Source organism: Sturnus vulgaris, chromosome 30 (assembly GCF_052056855.1).
Source record: "Sturnus vulgaris isolate bStuVul1 chromosome 30, bStuVul1.hap1, whole genome shotgun sequence".
NCBI classification, from domain to species: Eukaryota; Metazoa; Chordata; class Aves; order Passeriformes; family Sturnidae; genus Sturnus; species Sturnus vulgaris.
In genome coordinates this window covers 1,308,143-1,328,056 of record NC_142272.1, presented here as the reverse complement: position 1 = coordinate 1,328,056, position 19,914 = coordinate 1,308,143, and the positions used below count along the sequence as shown (strand labels likewise).

The following is a 19,914-nucleotide window of genomic DNA, read 5'->3' as shown; positions in this document are numbered from 1 at the left end:
TGCCTGGATGAGCCTTTCCTGTGCTGCCAGCTCCGTGTGTGCTGGGAACTGAGTTCTGCAGAAACAAGGATTTACTGGAGTGGTGTTGAGGGGTCTGGAGCAGCTCAGTGATGAGGAGAGACTCTGGGAGCTGGGCTTGCTTGTCTGGGGGAGACTGAGAGGGGATTCTATCAATCCATAAAAATATCTCAGATATCTGTATAAATATCTCATTTGAGAGGGGATCTCATCAATCCATAACAATACCTCAAAGGTGGGTGCCAAGAGGATGGTGCCAGACTTTTCAGTGGTGTGACAGGACAAGGAGCAACGGCCACAAATGAAATCACAAGAAGTTCCACCTCCACACAAGGAAGAATTTCCCATGGAAGTCGCAGAACACAGGAACAGGGTGCCCCAGCCCAAACCACTGCATGGGCGACAATTTATTTGTGGCCACTCTGGCCTTAAGGTCTATGGAGAAAAGTGCAGAGAAATTAAGTCAGTTAAAAATTAAGTTTATTAGGTGAAATAATCAAATTTTGCATGTTTAAGTAAATGTTATCTTGAATGTATTTTTGCCCTGGTACGTGGCTGGTTGTGTATTTATCATCCATTTCTTCATTGGAAATGAGAGGGAATTAGCAAAGAGAAGTTCAGGATTTGGAATCAGGGAATGTAAGTGGTGGGGTCCTGTGGGTGCAGATCTCAGCCCGGGGGTCTCACAGCCCCCGGGGTTCTGCACTCACAGGGTGAGAAACAGAGGAAGGGGAATGGCCTGAGCTGCTGCCCTGAGCAGGGAATCCTGAGCAAATCCTGAGGAGGGGGCTGGAGCCTTCCCAGAATTTCTGTGTAAGACGTGGATTTGGATTGTTCCCTCAGTGCTCGTGTCCCAGGATACAGGGGAGCGCCCCTGTAGAAGGAACCCTGAGGTATTTAGGGTTTTACCCCATCAAGGACCCCTGGAACTGGCAGAGCTTTCCCAGCCAGCCCTGTGATAACCCCTTGTCCATCCTAACCCCTGGTCATGGGCTTCTCCTGGGACATCCTGCTCCCTCCCCCTGCACCAGCATCCTGTCCACAGAACTGCTTATGCTTTGCTTTTTTCACAGCACGATCCTCGAGCAGCTCAAGGCCTTTGTTGGATTTATGGGCTCTGTCACCTTCCCCCAGCGAGGGCTCGACCCACAGCACGTGACTGAGATCAGGGTCCAGACAAGGATGAACTTTCTCCGGATGCTCCAGTTCCTTGCACAGCACAAGCCCAGCCCTTGCTCCAGCTCCAAGGTTTTCTGCACATGCCCGTGCTCTCACAGGGACTTTGGTGGAAGGGGAAAATCTGTTGGAGCCTGATAGAGTTGAGAAATGCATCCAGTGGCCATGAAATCCACCCAGTGGCCAGGAGATGCTCCAGAAGAGGCTGGAGTTAACAGGATGGGAGATCCAAAGTCAGTCTGGAGCAGCCCTTCCCAGTCAAACCCAGTTTAGCCATCACTACTTTACCACTGGGTTTGCAAAATTGCTCTGAAGGAGTGGCTGATCTCAAATCTAAATTGTTCCTCCCCTCAGGTCTGTGCCCTGCTCAGCCACTTTGGCTGCTTCACCTTCATCTCTCAAAAATCAGGCTCTGGATGTTGCTGGGCGTGGTGAGGGGAGGTTTGTGTTCCAAAGGGAGGATTCCTTCTCTCCCGCTCAGGATGGCACTCACCAGGCAGTGCCATGCCCAGGGCTGGGGGTCAGGGAAGTTGGAGGATGCAGGAACACCTGTGATGGGGCAGATCACAGCTTGGGGCCGGATGGGGATCTAATCTATGGGCTGAGTTGTGTCAGACACTGAGTGGGGTTACAGGCTCTATGATTGCAAAGGTTTCACTTGTCAAATGGGGAATATAATTTTGTTTTATCTTTTCTTTGGGTTGGACACAGCAACACTCCAGAGGCAAGATGTCCATAGCTCCCAGCTCTCCTCAAACCTGGCACCTCATCCTGCCTGCCCAGCCTAGAAGGGCTGTGCCCAAGCAAATTGTGTCCTCAGCAACAGGAAAATCAATCCCCAGGGAGCCACCACGACAGAGGCTGGGAGAGTCCGACCCCCTTAGTTGGGAGGGCTGTTGTCCTTTGTGATGACTATGGAGTGCTGCGTGCTGGAGGACGAGTTGCCAGCGCCCTTCTGGCCACCGTGGTCCTTCGGGATGTACTTGACCACGGCAGAGATGAGTTTGCTGCGGAAGTTCTTGCTGAGGAAGTTGTAGAGGATGGGGTTGACGACGCAGTGGAGCAGCGTGAAGCAGTCTATGACGTCGTAGAAGAAGTAGAGGAAGTGGGCGAAGCTGCAGTGCAGGACGATGTGGTTGCCCTCGAGGGTGAGCAGCGTGAGCACCACGTGGAAGGGCAGCCAGCTGAGCAGGAACACCCCGATGTAGGCGTAGATGAGCAGGCAGTGCTTGCGGCTCTCGGGCTTGGTGCGCCGGATGAAGCGCGCCGTCAGCACGTTGAACACCGCGATGATGGGGAAGGGGACGAGGAAGCCGATGGTGGTGGTGGCCAAGCTCACCGCCAGCGCCCACTCGTCGTAGGTCTCAAAGGGTGCCATGAAGATGCAGATGGGCTCCCCGGTGTTGACCAGCTGCATGTGAGCCACCTCCAGGACAGGGATGGCGGCGGCCAGGACCCAGCTGCAGGCGCAGACCGCGCGGCGCGCGCGGTGCTGGTGCCGGTGCCAGAACAGGGAGGAGCTGGTCAGGGTCACGTAGCGATCCACGCTCAGGCAGGTGAGGAAGAAGATGCTGGCGTACATGTTGACGAAGTAGAAGTAGTGGGTGAAGCGGCAGAGGAAGCTGCCCCAGAGCCAGGTGTAATCCAGCATCACCTCCAGCATCCAGATGGGCAGAGAGAGCAGCACCCCGAGGTCAGCGATGGCCATGTTGATGATGTACAGGTTGACCAAGCTCTTGTTGCCCCTTGTCTGCCAGTTGACCCAGATGACCAGGAGGTTCTCCACCAAGCCTACCACGAAGAAGACCAGGTAGAGGATGAAGAGAATCACTCGCTTGATGTTCTCATCCAGGCTGAACTCGCAGTAGGTGTAGGTGTGGTTCAGGAGGTAGATCAGCTCAGACAAGTTGTGGTAGTCCCCGTACTCGCTCGGGACAGTGTGTGTCTCCACGGGGACAGTGGTCACCTCGGCCATCCTGGTGGCTGCAGGGAAAGGGAGAGCACTGAGCTGGGCAGCCTGAAACACAGAACCATTGTGTGGGGCTCAAAAAGATCCTTCTGGGGGCTTCTAACCCAATTTTTACTCCCACGGTGACTCCCTACATCAACCCTCAAAAGATTCTGTGTCCACCCAGGTGATCCCCTCACATCCCAGGATAAATGCCAGCCACAAACAACAGTCACCACATGTGGTGGCTGTTCCCTGTCCCGGAGCCTGGCCTGGGACACAGACAGGTGCTGGTGACTGTCCCAGAGACTCAGCTCCAGCAGGAAAGCCAAGCCTCCCACCCGAGCCCTCCAGGCATGGTCATTTGCCAGCCACCCTTATTCTGCCGGAAGCCATCGGAACGTCCAAGTAGGTGACAAAATTATAAATTTCAGGGAAATGCAGTTGACCTGAACATCCTTTCATTGCCCCAAGTGAGAGCTCCGATCTCAGCACAGCTGCATCCGAAGAGTGAAGACGCTGCAGACCCATCCAGCCTCGTGCCTCTGGAAGTGTTCAGGAGCAGCCATTCCCTCGGGAATGCTCTGCCCTTCCCGTGGGGTCTTCCCGCTTCACTTGGAGCCTGGCAAGCCTGGACCAAGCCACGGCCAGGTTTTCCCCCCTGAGAGCATCATCCCTGAGGCACCCACCCACCCAGGCTGACACACACCGGCCCCAAAACCAGGGAGAGGCTGGAGCTGCCATTCCCAGGGCTCCTGAACCTCCCGTCCTCCCTGTGCTGCAGGTCCTAAGAGGCTGCTGGGACTGAGGAGAGACAGATGGAAGACGGGACAGACGGACGGAAGAGGGGACAGACGGACAGGAGAAGGGACAGAGAGACGAGAGAAGGGATAGATGGATGGTAAAGGGGACAGAGAGATGGGAGAAGGGACAGATGGATGGTAAAGGAGACAGACGGACAGGAGGAGGGACAGGCGGACAGGACCAGGGACAGACAAATGGGAGAAGGGACGGACGGGTGGGAGAGGGGACAGATGGATGGTAAAGGAGACAGACGGACAGGAGGAGGGACGCGCTGGCTCACCGGCGGCTGAGCGAGGGCTGCGCAGGGGCTGCTCGGGAGCGGGGGGATCCTCTCGGCTCGGCAGCTCTTGCGCCTCTGGGCACGGAGCTCGGGTGGGCTTGGTGGCCGCTTGCTGGGCAGGAAATGACTGTCGTGGTGCAATATCCTGAGACAGCTCAGTGCGGGTGACATTTGACTGGATGTCCAGCCCCGGGACTCGGCTCCCGTTTGATTTTGCCGCAGGGTGGGGACGGGAGCGGTGAGGCCACGGGCAGGTGTCGGTGTGGAAGCCGCAGGTGCCTGAGGATGGACGGGGGTCCCCGAGGCTTCCTGAGTGTCCCCTCCACTGTCACCCCGCCGGGCTCAGAGGCTGGATCCTGCCTGGATCCTTCTGTGGGGGAAATACATCCTAGGTCCTGCCCCAGCGCTGGGAATCCTGAGGGGCTGAGATGGGTTATAACAAAGGTGCCAAAGCTGACCCTGATGCCACCTCTGTATCAGGGTGAGCTCAGGGCTCTTTTCGGGGGGAAAGAGCTGATAGCTGACCTGTCTGCCCGGGCAGCGCTCCCGCAGGAGCCGATGGCAGATGGATGTCGCCAGAGAAGCACCTCTGGCCGGGCAGCAATTAATCACAGAGCCGTGATTGCCTCGCAGGGGAAGCGAGGGGGCTCAAGCCTTGCCCCGGCGCTGGGGAGGGGGCTGATAGGCAGAAAATTTTGCATCGGGCTGCAAGTCCTGCGAAACAATTGCAGGAAATCTCCTTTTTTACAGTGCAGCCAAGACTGCGGGATCAACAATTGGCTCGGAAGGAAGGCACGGGGAGCAGGGAAGCACGAGAGCACTGATAAGTCGGGGCTCACAACAACAAGCCCAGCGCTGGTGACCCCGTGTGCAGGTACCAACGCCGGCAGGACCGGCTTCCAAACAGGAACTCGGCAGCTTCGTGCTGGCCCCGGGCACATTTTGGCTCAGCTGGGGCCGTGGGGGTGGAGAGGGGCCGCTCTGCCACCGAGGGGCTGCGGGGCTTTGCCCCACCCAAGGGGGAAGCGATGCTCTGCTGGTTCTATTTAACAGGTCAGGGATTTTCCACGCTGAGCTCTGAGGCTGAGCGGGATCTGGGAGCCGCCAAGGATTTCGCAGGGGCTGCTGATCGTGGTGGGAATAGCGAGGTTTGGGAGCACATTGTATTTCCAAGCCTGCTGAGCCGCGGAGTTGGGACAAGCTCAGCCCCTTCTACCCATCCCTGCCGCAATGCCTGGGGCGCCCCAAGGCTCTCAGCACCCCAAATGTGTGCTCAGGAGCCCCCAGCCCCCCTCAAGCTCTAGAGAGGTGGGCTCCAGGCAAAGGCAGCGCCGGGGATCCGCCGTTCTCCCACCCCTTCCCTCCCCTGGCAGCCGTCGCTGGCCCGCGATGCTGCCCGGGGGATGTGGGTACAGGTGTGCCAAGGCAGGTACAGCCAAGGCAGCAGCTCCCGGGGACTTGGCACGCCGCATCCCGGCCCCTGGGGACCCAGAACGCCATGTGTGGGGGCTGCCGGGGGCGCTGTACTTTGTAAGCCAAAGAAAACACTCCGAAGAAGCTTCCTTGGCTGGGGAAGCAGCTCGGCGAGCTGAACGCAGCTTGTGCAAGGTCCCGGGTCGTCCTCATCCCTCTCGCCCTCCCTGTCGCATCTCAGGGGTCCTGGTCCAGAGTGCGCTCGGCCTCTGCCAGAGCTGGGGGGAGTGGGGCTGCTTTGGAGCTGCTCTGGTCCCGCAGGCAAGAGCACAATCTCAGAAGTCTGCCCCTCAGCTACTGATCGCTAATCAGCGCTTAATTAGCTCGATGAGTGACGCAGGGATCACCGCCCACGTGCCCGGGGGATGGATAAACACCGCATGGCTTTTCCGAGCCCGTTCCCTGGCAGCTCAGCCGGGGCATCCTTGGATACGCCGTGCCAGAGGATGGATAAACACCGCGCTGCCTTTCCCAGCTCGTTCCCTGCCAGCCGAACCGGGCTATCTCGGGATACGCGGCTGCTCTGGGCACAGGCAGCAGCCGGGATTCTGCCACGGGTCACCAGCACCGTGGCCAAGTGGCCATCGGACACCTGCGAGGCCGGAGTCCCAGCATTGCACCGCTTTTATTGAGCACGTTCTGGAGGGCATGAGACACATCTCATGGCGCTCTGGTGGCCATCGTCAGGGGATCCCGCTGGCCGGGATGGGCAGGAAGAGGCCAAGGATGGTGTCGGACAGCCAGGCCGGGCAGTAGCTGAGGGGCAGGAAGATGAGCCGGGCATCCCAGCCGGCGGCGTAGCGGCTGCGGGGGCAGCGGGAGAGCAGCGCGTGTGTCATGGCATCGGTGACATGCGACAGGCGGGAGCTGCTCAGGCGGTGCAGCAGGGTGGTGCTCTTGGCATCTGAGTGGGCAGAAGGGGTTCAGCCCGACGGAGGGGTCACCGGGGGTGATAGTGAGGTGTGGGGATGGACTCACATTTGTCTACGTAGTGGCGGCCGTAGGCTGCCTGGGCTTCTGCCGGGAGCCGCTCCCAGAGGCGAACGAAGCCCTTCACCAGTGGTGCTGGGTCGATCATTCCCGTCTGGAAGCCTCCAGGTTCGATGATGGAGACCTGCACCCCGAAGGGACGCAGCTCCCGCCTGCCCGAGGTGGGGGCGTCAGCGGGAGCTGCTGCCCGGAGGAGGGCAGAGATTGGGGCAGCTCGTGACATCCCCCAGGCATCCCGTTACGGGCACAGGGGAGCCTTGTCCTTGCTCCACAGACCCTCTTGGATCCCGAGACATCCCCAGACCTCAGTGCCCCGGGACGCCTCCGGGTCTCGGGATCCTGGAATTCCCCTGAACTTCAGTGCCTCGGGACCACCCCAGACCCCGGAGCATTCCCGGATCCCGGGGCCTCCCCGAATCTCAGTGCCCCGGGACTTTCCTCGACTCCACAACCCCTCATCCTGAGACACCCCGGGACTTCCCGGACTGGTCCATACCCCCGGCCCCAAAATCCCTCGGGTACTTTGCTCCAGGGCTCCTTGAAACCCTTGCCCTGGTTGCACACCCACGGCTCCAAGCCCGCTTGTGGTCAGCGTTTCACAAACTCTCTGGGGCAAATGTAACGGAGAGCCGCCTAAAACCTTGTGTGAGGACAGCGAGGCAAGGCCGGGGCTGCTGGAGAGCACGGGAGGGCTCCGGGGGCTGCCACAGCCATACCTGAGGCTGTCAGAGAAGGCTTCCACGCCGTACTTGGAGATGCAGTAGCCGCCACCGAAACAAGACACGCGGCCCATCACGCTGGCCACATTGACCACGCGGCCCCGCGCCCGCCGCAGCAGCGGCAGGAGGCTCAGCGTCACCTCCACCAGCCCGACCAGGTTGACATTCAGCACCTTGACGAAGTCCTCCTTGGTCAACCACTCGTTCGGGGCGGTGGGGATGGCGATCCCTGCGTTGTTCACCAGTCCCCAGAGCCCTGGAGAGGAGATGGGATGAGCTGGGGCTCGCCCACAGCCCTGTGCCAGCCTCGCCTGCCCTGGCACAAGTGGGCAAGGTGGAAGAAGGGATGGTGGGATGACAACAGGGGTGACAACAGGGGTGTCAACCCCGTTCTACCTTGATCACCCACGCGCTCCCGGACCCAGGCGGTGACATCGGCGATGTTCTTGCTGGAGGTGACGTCCAGCAGGACGGTCTGGAGCCGGTTGGAGGTGGCCGCCCGCAGCTGCGCGGCCCCGCTGTCGGTCAGGCAGGCGGCCAGCACCCGCAGCCCGCGCGCGTCCAGCTGCCGCGCCAGCAGGTTCCCGAAGCCGCTGTCGCATCCTGTGATCAGCACGTGCTTCTCCGAGAGCCGCGGCACCGTCTGCCGCTCCCGGTGCCAGCGCCGCAGCAGGAACAGCCCCAGCAGCAAAGCCACCGCGTACAGCCACATCCTCGGCAGTGGCACCGCTCGGTGACAGCCCGTGCCATCCGCGCTCGGGCCGCATTTTATAGAGCCGGGATTGCTGCAGCACCCGCGGCGAATTTCGTCCTCCTGGTTTGTAATATTTGTAATTCTCAGCTTTGCCTTGCACCACTCCCTGTGCCTGGGGCTCTGCTGTGCCCTTAGCAGGTGGATCCCAATGTCCCGTGGAGCTGGATTTGGTGGGACCCTCCAGACACTGTCAGCAGCACCAAACCTGGACCTTTCTCTCCCACCCAGGGTTGGTGGGGGACAGTGTCCCCAAATGTGGTGATGGAGCAGGACAGCTCCCCCCTCAACCAGCTCTGCGGGAGGAGGAAGAGAAGGAGGAAGCAAAGGAGGAGGATTCTATGAGAGGCTGCTTGGTTCTTTGCCAGAGGGAAATCGGCTCGAGTTGGAACAGGTCTGAGTTTAATTTGTGTGTGTCAATACCTGGGTTACCAGTCTGGGCAAGTCCTCTGGCAACTTGTCAGGGGCTGGATCCTGAATGCAGCAGGTGCACAGGGAAAGAGCCAGAGCCTCCAGGCACAGCCTCGGTGAGACTGAGAGTGACACCACACTCTGCCAGGAGGGGACAGGGCATCTTTATTCAGGACAAACTCAACCGTGGGCAGGGGACAGAGGGTCAGACGTGGATGCAGTCACAAATTCAGGGACCTCGGTGTGGCCTTGGCTGCAGCCCATTCTGGATCCTCGTATGTGTCATTGGATCTCACTCTGGTCCTGGCTGCCTGCTGCATCCCCCCTTTAGGCTTTCCCAACAGATTTGGGGTAGAACGCGGCGAACAGGGCGTCGCTGAGGGCTGAGGGCAGGTAGCTGAGGGGGATGTAGAGCAGCTTGGCGTCCCAGCCGGCAGAGTAGCGGCTGCGGGGGTGCAGGCTGGTCAGTGCATGTTCCATGCAGTTGGTGACCAGTGACAGGTCGGAGCTGTAGGTCTTCTGCAGCAACTTGAGCATAGCCACAACTGCAGAGGCAGAAAACACCACTGAGACGCTGGAGCTGAGCGGAGTCAAGTGGCTCCATGGGGTTTTGGGGCAGTGGGACACCCATGGGACCCTCGTGGCCCTGGGGATGTGCCTTGTGTCAGGAAAGAGGATCACAGCCTTTAGGGGAGGTACTTACACTGCCTCAAGTAACCCTCCCCGTAACTGGTTTTGATTTCCTCTGGAAGCTTCTTCCAGCTGTCATGAAAATTCTTCTCCAGGTTCTCAACGTTGCTGATCATTGTTTTGAAGTAGCCCGGCTCAATCACACAGACCTTCACCCCAAAGTTGCGCATCTCAAGCCTGGAAGGGATTGTGTCCCATGGGACATGGAAGCAGCACAGGAGCGTGTCCGTGCCTGCATCTCCCATGGGATGCATCGTGCCAGAGGCGAGGAGCAAAGCCTGATCACACCAGCCAACCCTGTGCCAGCCCGGCACGTGGCTGAGACAGTGTGTAAGTAAACATTTGCCATATCTGGATGGGCTGGGAACAAAGCAAAGCTCGGGACAGCAGGGTCATGTCCTGCAGGATCTTGGACAGGGGCAATGTCTGCAGGGGAGGTTCCATGACAGAACAGGAGCTGTTCTGCTTCAGCAGCAGATATGAGTTCAACTTACGCTCAGTCACAGTTGTACAAGGATGGGAGTTGACCACTGTGCCAGACAAAGTCCAGAAAAACTAATTGGAAAATCAGGATGGAGCCTGTTGGGTCAGACTTACCTGAGGCTGTCAGAGAAGGCTTCCACGCCGTACTTGGAGGGGCAGTAGCCGCCACCGAAGAAGGACATGCGGCCCATCACGCTGGCCACATTGACCACGCGGCCCCGCGCCCGCCGCAGCAGCGGCAGGAGGCTCAGCGTCACCTCCACCAGCCCGACCAGGTTGACATTCAGCACCTTGACGAAGTCCTCCTTGGTCAACCACTCGTTCGGGGCGGTGGGGATGGCGATCCCTGCGTTGTTCACCAGTCCCCAGAGCCCTGGAGAGGAGATGGGATGAGCTGGGGCTCGCCCACAGCCCTGTGCCAGCCTCGCCTGCCCTGGCACAAGTGGGCAAGGTGGAAGAAGGGATGGTGGGATGACAACGGGGTGACAACAGGGGTGTCAACCCCGTTCTACCTTGATCACCCACGCGCTCCCGGACCCAGGCGGTGACATCGGCGATGTTCTTGCTGGAGGTGACGTCCAGCAGGACGGTCTGGAGCCGGTTGGAGGTGGCCGCCCGCAGCTGCGCGGCCCCGCTGTCGGTCAGGCAGGCGGCCAGCACCCGCAGCCCGCGCGCGTCCAGCTGCCGCGCCAGCAGGTTCCCGAAGCCGCTGTCGCATCCTGTGATCAGCACGTGCTTCTCCGAGAGCCGCGGCACCGTCTGCCGCTCCCGGTGCCAGCGCCGCAGCAGGAACAGCCCCAGCAGCAAAGCCACCACGTACAGCCACATCCTCGGCAGCGACACCGGCACCGGGATGAGGACTGGGAAGTGACCCGGGAGAGGCTTGTCCCGATCTTGCCGTTGCCCGCTGTTAATAATTAGCGGACTCCGGAGCAACGATCACGGGGATGCCGCTGGGCCTCCCGGCACTACCGGGATGTGGGCTCGGCTCCGCCTCGTCCTATTACGGGCTCGTCCCGCTGCTGCCGCCTGGAGTCCGCCGGGCTGCGGACAGTGGCCTGGATGTGTCCCGAGGCTTCGCTCCCGCCGCTCTTGCGGGGAATAGTTAACGGGAGGGGGGCATCGCCCGGGGGTTCCCGCACCGCTGCGCTGCTCTCCTGGGAAGCGCCCGGACCCCGGAATATCCCCGCGCCCTCCCGCCCCTGGAGCACTCCGGATCACAAGACTACCCCGAGACCCTCCCAGATCCTGGGACCATCCCGAAACCCGAGACTCCCAGGACCCAAGCACCGCAGGGTCTACCGGACCCCGGGACAACCCAGGACCGCACGTCCAGGGACCCACCCGGACCCCGAGACAATCCCGGACAGCCTCTCCTGGGACCTCCTTGCACCCTGGGCCACCTCCGGACCCCCACGCCCCTGGACCTCTTTGGATCCCGGGACACTCCTGGACACTGGGACATCCCGGGACGTCGGAGTTCCCGTACCCACCCGCCCTGGGACATTGCAGGACCCCAAAACCACCCCCTAACCTCAGCTCCCCGGCTCCCACGCGCCTCGGGATCCCCTCGGATCCTGGGACATCTCCAGACCTCAGCACCCCGCGACCCTCCTGGATGCGGGGACCTCCCCGGATCCCGAGACCTCTCGGACCTCAGCGTTCTAGGACCATCCCCGGACCCCACGACCCCAGACCCCGGGACCCCGCGGACCTCGGGGCATCCCCTCCCCTTCATCCCGGGACCGCTCCGGTGCTTTGCTCTCCTCCCACTCGCCCCGAGCAGCGCCCTCCCCGTTCCCGGTGCCCCCCTCGGTCCGCTCCCGGGACTACAACTCCCGGCAGCCCCCGGGCCCGGCGCCGCCGCTTCCCGCCGTCTCCCGCCGCTGCGCTCCCGCCATGGCGCAGTTCGAGCCGGCGGCGCTGCCCGAGCTGCTCCCGGTCTTCTACCGGCGGCTCTTCCCGCACGGCCCCTACGGCCGCTGGCTCAGCTACGGCGGCGGTGAGTGGGGCGGGGGAACCGGTACCGGGCGGGGGGGGCACCGTCGGGGATGCGGCGATACCGGGCGGGGGCTCCGCCAGGGACCGTGATACCGGGGAGGGGGCACCGATATCAGGCGGGGGGCATCGATACGGGGCGGGGAACGCCGTCAGGGATGCGGTACCGGGCGGGGGCACCGATACCGGTCCCGGGGGGATAGCCGGGGATACCATGGGGGGCCGCGATGCCCGGCCGGGAGCACCGTCAGGGGCCACGATACTGAAGGAGAGGCACCGGTACTGCATGGGGGAGCCGTCGCTGGTTGCGATACCGGGCGGGGGGCACCGATACCGGGAGAGGGGCATCGATACCGGACAGGAACACCGATACTGGGCGAGGAGCATCAATACTGGGCGGGAACACCGATACCGCACGATAAAGCATGTTGGAGTGCTGGGGTGGATGCACTGACCGGGACACCGGGAGGAGCAGGGAAAGGGGGGCCTGGGGGTGACTGTAATGAGGGGATTTAGGAGGGCATTGAGTCCTCCCCGATCCCCCCACACTCTCCGACCCTCCCGCGTCCCTGCAGTGGTGAAGAATTACTTCCAGCTGCGGGAATTCTCCTTCACCCTGCGGGATGATGTGTACCTGCGCTTCCAGTCCTTCGGCAGCCCCCAGGAGCTGGAGCGGGAGCTGCAGAAGATCAACCCCTACAAGATCGACATCGGGGCCGTCTATTCCCACCGGGTGAGTCCTGGCCACCGTGACCGGGGCTCCGCAGGGGTCCCTGGCCACGCTGAGCCCATCCTTTCCCTCCTACAGCCCAACCAGCACAACACGGTGCACCTGGGAGCCTTCCAGCCTCAGGAGAAGGAGCTGGTCTTTGACATTGACATGACGGATTACGATGATGTCCGGACGTGCTGCAGGTTCCCAGGGGGGCTCTGGGCCGGGAGGGGGGTTTGGGGATGTGGGGTGTCCACCTGACCCCCCTCACTCTGCCCCCAGCTCGGCCGATATCTGCTCCAAGTGCTGGACGCTGATGACCATCGCTGTCCGCATCATTGACCGCGCGCTCGTGGGTGAGGGGCTTGGGGACACACGTGGGTCCTGCCTGGGCACATCCAGACCACGCTCGGCCCCACAGCGATGCCCAGACCCCAAAGAGGGGCTGGGCCAATGCTCTTGCCGAGCTGGTGCCCGGCAGGTTTGTGGCACCGTCAGCTTTAGGTGGTCGGCACAGCCTGTCCCGATGTGGCCCCCAAACCCATCTCTGCCCCCTAAAATCCCATCTCTGTCCCCAAAACCCATCTGTGCCCCCCCAAAATCCCATCTGTGCCCCCCACAGAGGACCTGGGCGTGCGGCATCGCCTGTGGGTGTACTCTGGCAGGAGAGGTGTGCACTGCTGGGTGTGTGATGATGCTGTGAGGAAATGGTCCCCAGCACTGCGGGCGGCTGCTGTGGAGTACCTGAGCCTGGTGAAGGTGGGTGCAAAGGGGGGCCAGGAACCCCCTGCCCACCCCTGAGCCTGTGGAAGTTGGGTTTGTGGGGGTCTGGGCACCCTGTGACACTGGTGAGGGTGGGTTTATGGGCTTTGGGCACCCCCTGAGCCTGAAGAGAGCTGGTTTAGGGGGTCTGGGCTCCCCCTGAGCCTGGAGAAGTTGGGTTTATGGGGGTCTGGGCACCCCGTGACAATGGAGGAGGTTGGTTTAGGGGGTCTGGGCACCCCCTGAGCCTGTGGAAGTTGGGTTTGTGAGGGTCTGGGCACCCTGTGACACTGGTGAGGGTGGGTTTATGGGCTTTGGGCACCCGCTGAGCTTGAAGAGAGCTGGTTTAGGGGGTCTGGGCTCCCCCTGACCCTGGAGCAGGTTGGTTTAGGGGGTCTGGGCACCCCCTGACCCTGGAGCAGGTTGGTTTGGGGGGTCTGGAGCAGGTTGGTTTAGAGGGTCTGGAGCAGGTTGGTTTAGGGGCTTTGGGCACCCCCTGACCGTGGATCAGCTTGGTTTGGGGGGCCCAGCACCCCCTGCCCACCCCCCAGACTGACCACCCCTCTCCCCCAGGGCGGTGCAGACACTGTGAAGAAGGTGACCCTGTCCCACCCCGTGCACCCCTTCATCAGGTGGGTGAGGACCCTGGTGCCCATCCCCGCGGGCCCCGGCGGGCACTGAGCCCCCTCCCCGGTGCTGCCCGCAGGCGCTCGCTTGGCGTGGTGGAGAAATACTTCGAGGAGTTCGCGCTGCGGGGACAGGACATCCTGGGCAGCCCCGAGAAATGGGACAAGGTGCTGGCCCTCATCCCGGAGGATATCCTTCCTTCCCGGGGCTGGCCCACGCCGGCACGCGAGGGGTTAGAGCGGGGGTAAAGCTGAAATACGGGGGTAAAAATTAAAATACGGGGCTAAAACGTGGGGTTAAAATTGATATATGGGGTTAAAAATTGAAATATGGGGGTAAAAATTGAAATATGGGGGTAAAAATTGAAATACGGGGGTAAAAATTGAAATATGGGGTTAAAAATTGAAATATGGGGTTAGAACGTGGGGTTAAAAATTGAAATATGGGGTTAGAACGTGGGGTTAAAAATTGAAATATGAGGTTAAAACGTAGGGTTAAAATTGAAATATGGGGGTAAAAATTGAAATATGGGGTTAGAACGTGGGGTTAAAATTGAAATATGGGGTTAAAAATTGAAATATGGGGGTAAAACGTGGGGTTAAAATGAAAAGATGGGGTTAAAAATTGAAATATGGGGTTAAAAATTGAAATGTGGGGTTAAAAATTGAAATATGGGGGTAAAAATTGAAATATGGGGTTAGAACGTGGGGTTAAAATTGAAATATGGGGTTAAAAATTGAAATGTGGGGTTAAAAATTGAAATATGGGGGTAAAAATTGAAATATGGGGTTAGAACGTGGGGTTAAAATGAAAAGATGGGGTTAAAAATTGAAATATGGGGTTAAAAATTGAAATATGGGGTTAAAACGTTGGGTTAAAATTGAAATATGGGGTTAAAAATTGAAATACGGGGTAAAACGCGGGGTTAAAATTGATATATGGGGTTAAAAATTGAAATATGGGGTTAAAACGTGGGGTTAAAAATTGAAATACGGGGTAAAACGTGGGGTTAAAATTGATATATGGGGTTAAAAATTGAAATATGGGGTTAGAACGTGGGGTTAAAATTGAAATATGGGGTTAAAATCGAAATATGGGGTTAGAACGTGGGGTTAAAAATTGAAATATGGGGTTAGAACGTGGGGTTAAAAATTGAAATATGGGGTTAGAACGTGGGGTTAAAATTGAAATATGGGGTTAAAAATCGAAATACGGGGTTAAAACGTGGGGTTAAAATTGAAATGTGGGGTTAAAAATTAAAATACGGGGTTAAAACGTGGGGTTAAAATTGAAATATGGGGTTAAAACGTGGGGTTAAAATTGAAATATGGGGTTAAAATGAAAATATGGGGATAAATTAAAATACGGGGTTAAAATGTGGGGTTAAAAATTGAAATATGGGGAAAAATTAAAATATGGGGTATAAATTAAAATACGGGGCTAAAACGTGGGGTTAAAATTAAAATATGGGGTTAAAACGTGGGGTCCTGGAAGGTTAAAGACGGTTTTCAAAGATTAAATGGGGTCCTGGAAGGGAAAATGGGACCCTGAGGGGAAAATGAAATCCTGGAAGGGTTCTGAGAAAATAAAAAGGGTCCTAGAAAGGTAAATGCAGCCCTTTGGGGTAAATGGGGTGCTGGAAAGGTCTGTGGGGTCCTGAGGGGATAAATGGGGTCCTGGAAAGGATCAGTGGGGTCCTGGAAGGGTAAATGGGGTCCTAGAGAGCTAAATGGGGTCCTGGAAGGCTAAATGGGATATTGGAAGGGTAAGTGGGGTCCTGGAGGGTAAATGGGGTCCTGGAAGGGTACATGGGAGTCCTGGAAGGGTACATGGGAGTCCTGGAAGGGTAAATGGGGGTCCTGGAAGGGTAAATGGAGTCCTGGAAGGGTAAATGGAGTCCTGGAAGGGTACATGGGAGTCCTGGAAGGGTAAGTGGGGTCCTGGAAGGGTAAATGGGGTCCTGGAGGGTAAATGGGGTCCTGGCAGGGTAAATGGGAGTCCTGGAAGGATAAGTGGTGTCCTGGAGGGTAAATGGGGTCCTGGCAGGGTAAATGGAGTCCTGGAAGGGTAAGTGGGGTCCTGGCAGGGTAAATGGGGTCCTGGAAGGATAAGTGGTGCCCTAGAAATATAAAACCTGTGGAGTAGCGTGGGTTGAGCCTTGACCCGCCCAGCACAGCACCGGGAGGCGCTGCAGGCCGAGTTCCCCAGGAGGAAGGACTCGGTTCAGCGCTGGGAGCTGCTCAGGGCCCGCCTGGAGCGGGCGCGGGGCCGGGCCGGGGCAGCGGGGCCCGGCTACGCTGACTGGGAGGTGATGCTGCAGTTCTGCTTCCCCCGCCTCGACATCAACGTCAGCAAAGGCCTCAACCACCTCCTGAAGAGCCCCTTCAGCGTCCACCCCAAAACTGGTGCGTGCGGGGTGCGGAGAAAACCCCGCTGGGTTTTAATTTGGAGGGGTTTAATAAAGGATAATAAGAGACAAGCAATAAAGCAGAAGGTTATGGTGGCCGGGTGCTTGGTGTTGTCAGGAAAATTAGTCCACAAATACCATTATTTTGATTTTATTTATTTCTAATTTTTAAATTTAATTTTATTTATTTATTTATAATCTTTATTTATTTATAACAATTAATTAAATTATTTGTTTTATTTATTTACAATTAATTTGTTTATTTTATTTAGTTCTTTAATATTATATATTTTAATATATTTATTCAATATTAATTTTATATATTTTATATATTTATGTAAAAATATATATTATGTATTATCTATATATTAGTTATATTTATATGTATATATTTATATATTTATGTAAAAATATATATTATATATATTTATATATTTATGTATACATATATTATATATTATCTATATGCTAGTTATATTTTTATATATTTATATAAAAATTACTATATTACATATATTTATATATTTATATATATGTATATATAATATATATTATATATTATTATTTATATATCAGTTATATTTATATGTATTTATGTATTTATATAAAATTACTATACTATATTTTCTATATATTATTCATGTTTTTATATTTATTATAGGTATGTATTTTATTTATATTTATACATTAATTTATATATAAATTATAGATTACATATTTATGGACGCATTTTTATAAATACTTTTATAAATTTTATATATATAATAATTCATACTATATAAAATATATAAATACAAATATATATTAATTTATATATTTATATATACATTTCTATATATAATTTTTTCTATATTATTTTTATAGACATTTTTATATTGATTTATTTATATTTATATATAATCTATTACATATCTATATTCAGATATAAATATATAATTATTTAGATCTAGATATAGATAAATATATAATATATATGGATATAGAAATATATATTCATATTCATGTGTTTATTTCTATATTCATATTATATAAATATAATAATAGCCATGGTGACCCTGCTCTGTCCCAGGCCGTGTTTCTGTGCCACTGGACCTGCAGAGACTGGACCAGTTTGACCCGTTTGCTGTCCCCACCATCACGTACGTGAGCTGGGAGCACTGGGGGGGCTTGGAACAACTGCGGGAGCTGGGCTTGTTTAACCTGGAGAAAAAGGGAGAGCCACAGGTGACCTTCTCACTCTCTACAACTCCCTGAAAGGTGCAGAGAGGTGAGGGTTGTTCTCTCTTCAGGCAGCACTGGCAGAACCAGAGGACACGGCCTTAAGGGGGAAATATAGGTCGGATATTAGGAAAAAGTTTTTTACAGAAAGAGTGATAAAGTGGACTTAGTATCTTTCTGTCTATAGTATATAGATAGTACCTATCTACCATAGATGGAATATAGATAATATCTTTTTATTTTACTGTCTAATATCCTAGGCTGGAATGGTCTGCCCGGGAAGGTGGGTGGTGGAGTCACCATCCCTGGATGTGTTTAAAAAAGGATTGGATGTGGCACTGGGTGCCATGGTTTAGTTGAGGTGTTAGGGCACGGGTTGGACTTGATCTTGAAAGTCTCTTCCAGTCTCGTGATTCTGTGATCCTGGGATTTTGGGATTCTGGGATGCTGGGATTCTGGGATGCTCTGGGATGCTGGGATTTCGGGATGCTGGGATTCCGGGATGCTGGGATTTCGGGATGCTGGGATTTCGGGATGCTGGGATTTCGGGATTCTGGGATGCTCTGGGATTCCGGGATGCTGGGATTTCAGGATGCTGGGATTCTGGGATGCTGGGATGCTCTGGGATTCCGGGATGCTGGGATTTCGGGATGCTGGGATTCTGGGATGCTGGGATGCTCTGGGATTCTGGGATTTCGGGATTCCGGGATGCTGGGATTCTGGGATGCTCTGGGATTCCGGGATGCTGGGATTCTGGGATTTCGGGATTCTGGGATTTCGGGATTCTGGGATGCTGGGATTTCGGGATGCTGGGATTCTGGGATTTCGGGATTCTGGGATTTCGGGATTCTGGGATGCTGGGATTCTGGGATGCTCTGGGATTTTGGGATGCTGGGATTCTGGGATGCTGGGATTTCGGGATGCTGGGATTCTGGGATGCTGGGATTCTGGGATGCTCTGGGATTCTGGGATGCTGGGATTTCGGGATGCTGGGATTCTGGGATGCTGGGATTCTGGGATGCTCTGGGATTCTGGGATTTCGGGATTCTGGGATGCTGGGATTTCGGGATGCTGGGATTCTCTGATCCCGTTTGTCTGGCAGTTCCCTGTGCCAGGAGCTGGACACGGCTGGCAGTGATGGGGAGCAGGAGGATGGAGGGGCCACGGAACCAAAACGCCGCGCCAGGGGTGAGCAGGGCCAGGGTTTGGGGGTCGAGGATGGGGTTTGGGGTCGGGGTTGGGGTTTTGGGTATCAGGGTTCAGATTTGGGGGTCAGGGGATGGCTCTTGTGGGTCTAGGCTGGGGTTTTAGGGGTTTGGGTGGGGCTTTAGAGGTCAAGGTTAGGGTTTGGGGGTCAGGGTTGGAGTTTGGAAGTCAGTGTTGGTGTTTGGAGGTCAAAGTTGGGGTTTTGGGGGTCAGGGTTGGGGATTGGGGATCAGGGCCAGGATTTGGGGATGGGGTTTTGGGATCAAGGGTGGGATTTTTGGGGTTAGGGTTGCGGTTTGGAGCTTAGGGTTGTGGTTTGGGGACCAAGGCTGGGGTTTTGGGGGTCAGGGCTAAGGTTTGGGGTTTGGGGACAGGGTTTAGGGGTCAAGGGTGGGATTTTGGGGGTTAGAGTTTGGAGGTCAGGGTTGGAGTTTTGGGCATCAGGGTCAGGGTTTGGAGCTCAGGGGTGGAGTTTGGGGGTCCTCAGCACCCACTCCTGCCCCTGCCCACTCCCCAAATCCTCCAGACTATAAGAAGACGAGCCTGGCCCCTTACGTGAGGGTCTTTGAGCAGTTTGTGGAGGGGATGGAAAGCGCCCGGCGGGGAGAGCGGATCCGTCAGAGCGGTGAGTGCCCCCAAAAGACCCCAAATGGGGCCTTCTGGCTCTGATAACAGATTTAGGGGTCTCCCCTTGGATTTAAGGGTGTCCCCTGTTGGATGTGGGGGCCTCCCATTGGATTTGGGACCACGGGGGTTGGTGACAGGGAGGGACACAAGGAGGGATGGCTGTTGCTGTGACAGCTTTCCTTTGTCTGGAAGAATCTTCCCATTTCTCCTCTTCACAGATCTGCAAGGAGATTTCTAAGGCCTTGACGCTGAGGGACCCACTGCCAGTGTCACAGCTTGTCATTGTCACCTCCCCTGGCCTTTGGTGCCTTGGAGCAGCCAAACCACATGGGCTCCCTGCCCCTTCCCCAGTTTTTATACCTTTTGTACTGTTTTCTACACAAAGACTATTAAATATTTCTGGTCACCTGCGTGCTGTGACCCGGACGTGCTGAGGCGGGTGGGGGTCCCCTCCCTGTGGGGAGGAACCAGGGGAGAGGGTCCCTGCTCTGCAGTGTGGGGTCACTGCCCCCAGTCCCCTGCCTGGACCCCTGCCCTGACTCCCTAATTCTGCCCTGACCCCCTAATCCTGCCTAGAACCACTGTTCTAACCCTGCCTGGGCCCTTCCCAGACT

At 56.2% G+C, this 19,914-nt stretch overlaps 4 protein-coding genes across 6 annotated transcripts; 1 reads left to right on the top strand and 3 right to left on the bottom strand.

Moving 5' to 3' along the window:
* Positions 1-481: 481 nt before the first annotated feature.
* On the bottom strand, positions 482-4,810 carry ACKR5 (atypical chemokine receptor 5). The gene is made up of 2 exons (XM_014892537.2): positions 4,227-4,810; positions 482-3,177 (listed from the first exon to the last, which is right to left on the bottom strand). Exon 2 carries the CDS (start codon positions 3,167-3,169, stop codon positions 2,075-2,077), a length of 1,095 nt encoding a protein of 364 aa, XP_014748023.2. The 5' UTR covers positions 3,170-3,177; positions 4,227-4,810; the 3' UTR covers positions 482-2,074.
* A 1,469-nt stretch (positions 4,811-6,279) lies between these two features.
* Positions 6,280-8,566, bottom strand: LOC106863150 (retinol dehydrogenase 16-like). Of its 2 annotated transcripts, XM_088180807.1 has the most exons (4): positions 7,805-8,566; positions 7,406-7,664; positions 6,678-6,841; positions 6,280-6,603 (listed from the first exon to the last, which is right to left on the bottom strand). In XM_088180807.1, the coding sequence occupies exons 1-4, from the start codon at positions 8,118-8,120 to the stop codon at positions 6,383-6,385; spliced, it is 960 nt and encodes a 319-aa protein (XP_088036933.1). In that variant the 5' UTR covers positions 8,121-8,566; the 3' UTR covers positions 6,280-6,382. The 2 variants fall into 2 exon arrangements, with proteins under 2 accessions (XP_088036933.1, XP_014749743.2); XM_014894257.2 differs by lacking the exon at positions 6,280-6,603 and having other exon boundaries at positions 6,788-7,664.
* Positions 8,567-8,712: 146 nt separating this feature from the next.
* On the bottom strand, positions 8,713-10,897 carry LOC106863151 (retinol dehydrogenase 16-like). The gene is made up of 4 exons (XM_088180814.1): positions 10,256-10,897; positions 9,858-10,116; positions 9,274-9,437; positions 8,713-9,115 (listed from the first exon to the last, which is right to left on the bottom strand). Exons 1-4 carry the CDS (start codon positions 10,569-10,571, stop codon positions 8,898-8,900), a joined length of 957 nt encoding a protein of 318 aa, XP_088036940.1. The 5' UTR covers positions 10,572-10,897; the 3' UTR covers positions 8,713-8,897.
* Positions 10,898-11,604: 707 nt separating this feature from the next.
* On the top strand, positions 11,605-19,710 carry PRIM1 (DNA primase subunit 1). Of its 2 annotated transcripts, XM_088180800.1 has the most exons (12): positions 11,605-11,745; positions 12,317-12,474; positions 12,550-12,656; positions 12,736-12,809; positions 13,076-13,212; positions 13,789-13,847; positions 13,922-14,032; positions 16,018-16,247; positions 17,319-17,388; positions 18,570-18,655; positions 19,200-19,298; positions 19,519-19,710. In XM_088180800.1, the coding sequence occupies exons 1-12, from the start codon at positions 11,643-11,645 to the stop codon at positions 19,536-19,538; spliced, it is 1,254 nt and encodes a 417-aa protein (XP_088036926.1). In that variant the 5' UTR covers positions 11,605-11,642; the 3' UTR covers positions 19,539-19,710. The 2 variants fall into 2 exon arrangements, 1 of the variants encoding a protein (XP_088036926.1); XR_015808802.1 differs by lacking the exon at positions 19,519-19,710 and having other exon boundaries at positions 17,319-17,516; positions 19,200-19,245.
* The last annotated feature ends 204 nt before the right edge of the window (positions 19,711-19,914 follow it).

What these genes read in the sequence shown, in the direction of transcription:
- LOC106863151 (XM_088180814.1), bottom strand. Translation starts at nt 10,571, where the DNA reads ATGTGGCTGTACGTGGTGGCTTTGCTGCTGGGGCTGTTCCTGCTGCGG. An exon ending in GGAGCGCGTGGGTGATCAAG is followed by an intron (nt 10,117 to 10,255) that starts GTAGAACGGGGT and finishes TCTCCTCTCCAG; the next exon opens with GGCTCTGGGGACTGGTGAAC. An exon ending in GGAGGGTTACTTGAGGCAGT is followed by an intron (nt 9,116 to 9,273) that starts GTAAGTACCTCC and finishes CTGCCTCTGCAG; the next exon opens with TTGTGGCTATGCTCAAGTTG.
- ACKR5 (XM_014892537.2), bottom strand. Translation starts at nt 3,169, where the DNA reads ATGGCCGAGGTGACCACTGTCCCCGTGGAGACACACACTGTCCCGAGC.
- PRIM1 (XM_088180800.1), top strand. Translation starts at nt 11,643, where the DNA reads ATGGCGCAGTTCGAGCCGGCGGCGCTGCCCGAGCTGCTCCCGGTCTTC. An exon ending in CATTGACCGCGCGCTCGTGG is followed by an intron (nt 12,810 to 13,075) that starts GTGAGGGGCTTG and finishes TGCCCCCCACAG; the next exon opens with AGGACCTGGGCGTGCGGCAT. An exon ending in CTGGCCCTCATCCCGGAGGA is followed by an intron (nt 14,033 to 16,017) that starts TATCCTTCCTTC and finishes CCGCCCAGCACA; the next exon opens with GCACCGGGAGGCGCTGCAGG.
- LOC106863150 (XM_014894257.2), bottom strand. Translation starts at nt 8,120, where the DNA reads ATGTGGCTGTACGCGGTGGCTTTGCTGCTGGGGCTGTTCCTGCTGCGG. An exon ending in GGAGCGCGTGGGTGATCAAG is followed by an intron (nt 7,665 to 7,804) that starts GTAGAACGGGGT and finishes TCTCCTCTCCAG; the next exon opens with GGCTCTGGGGACTGGTGAAC.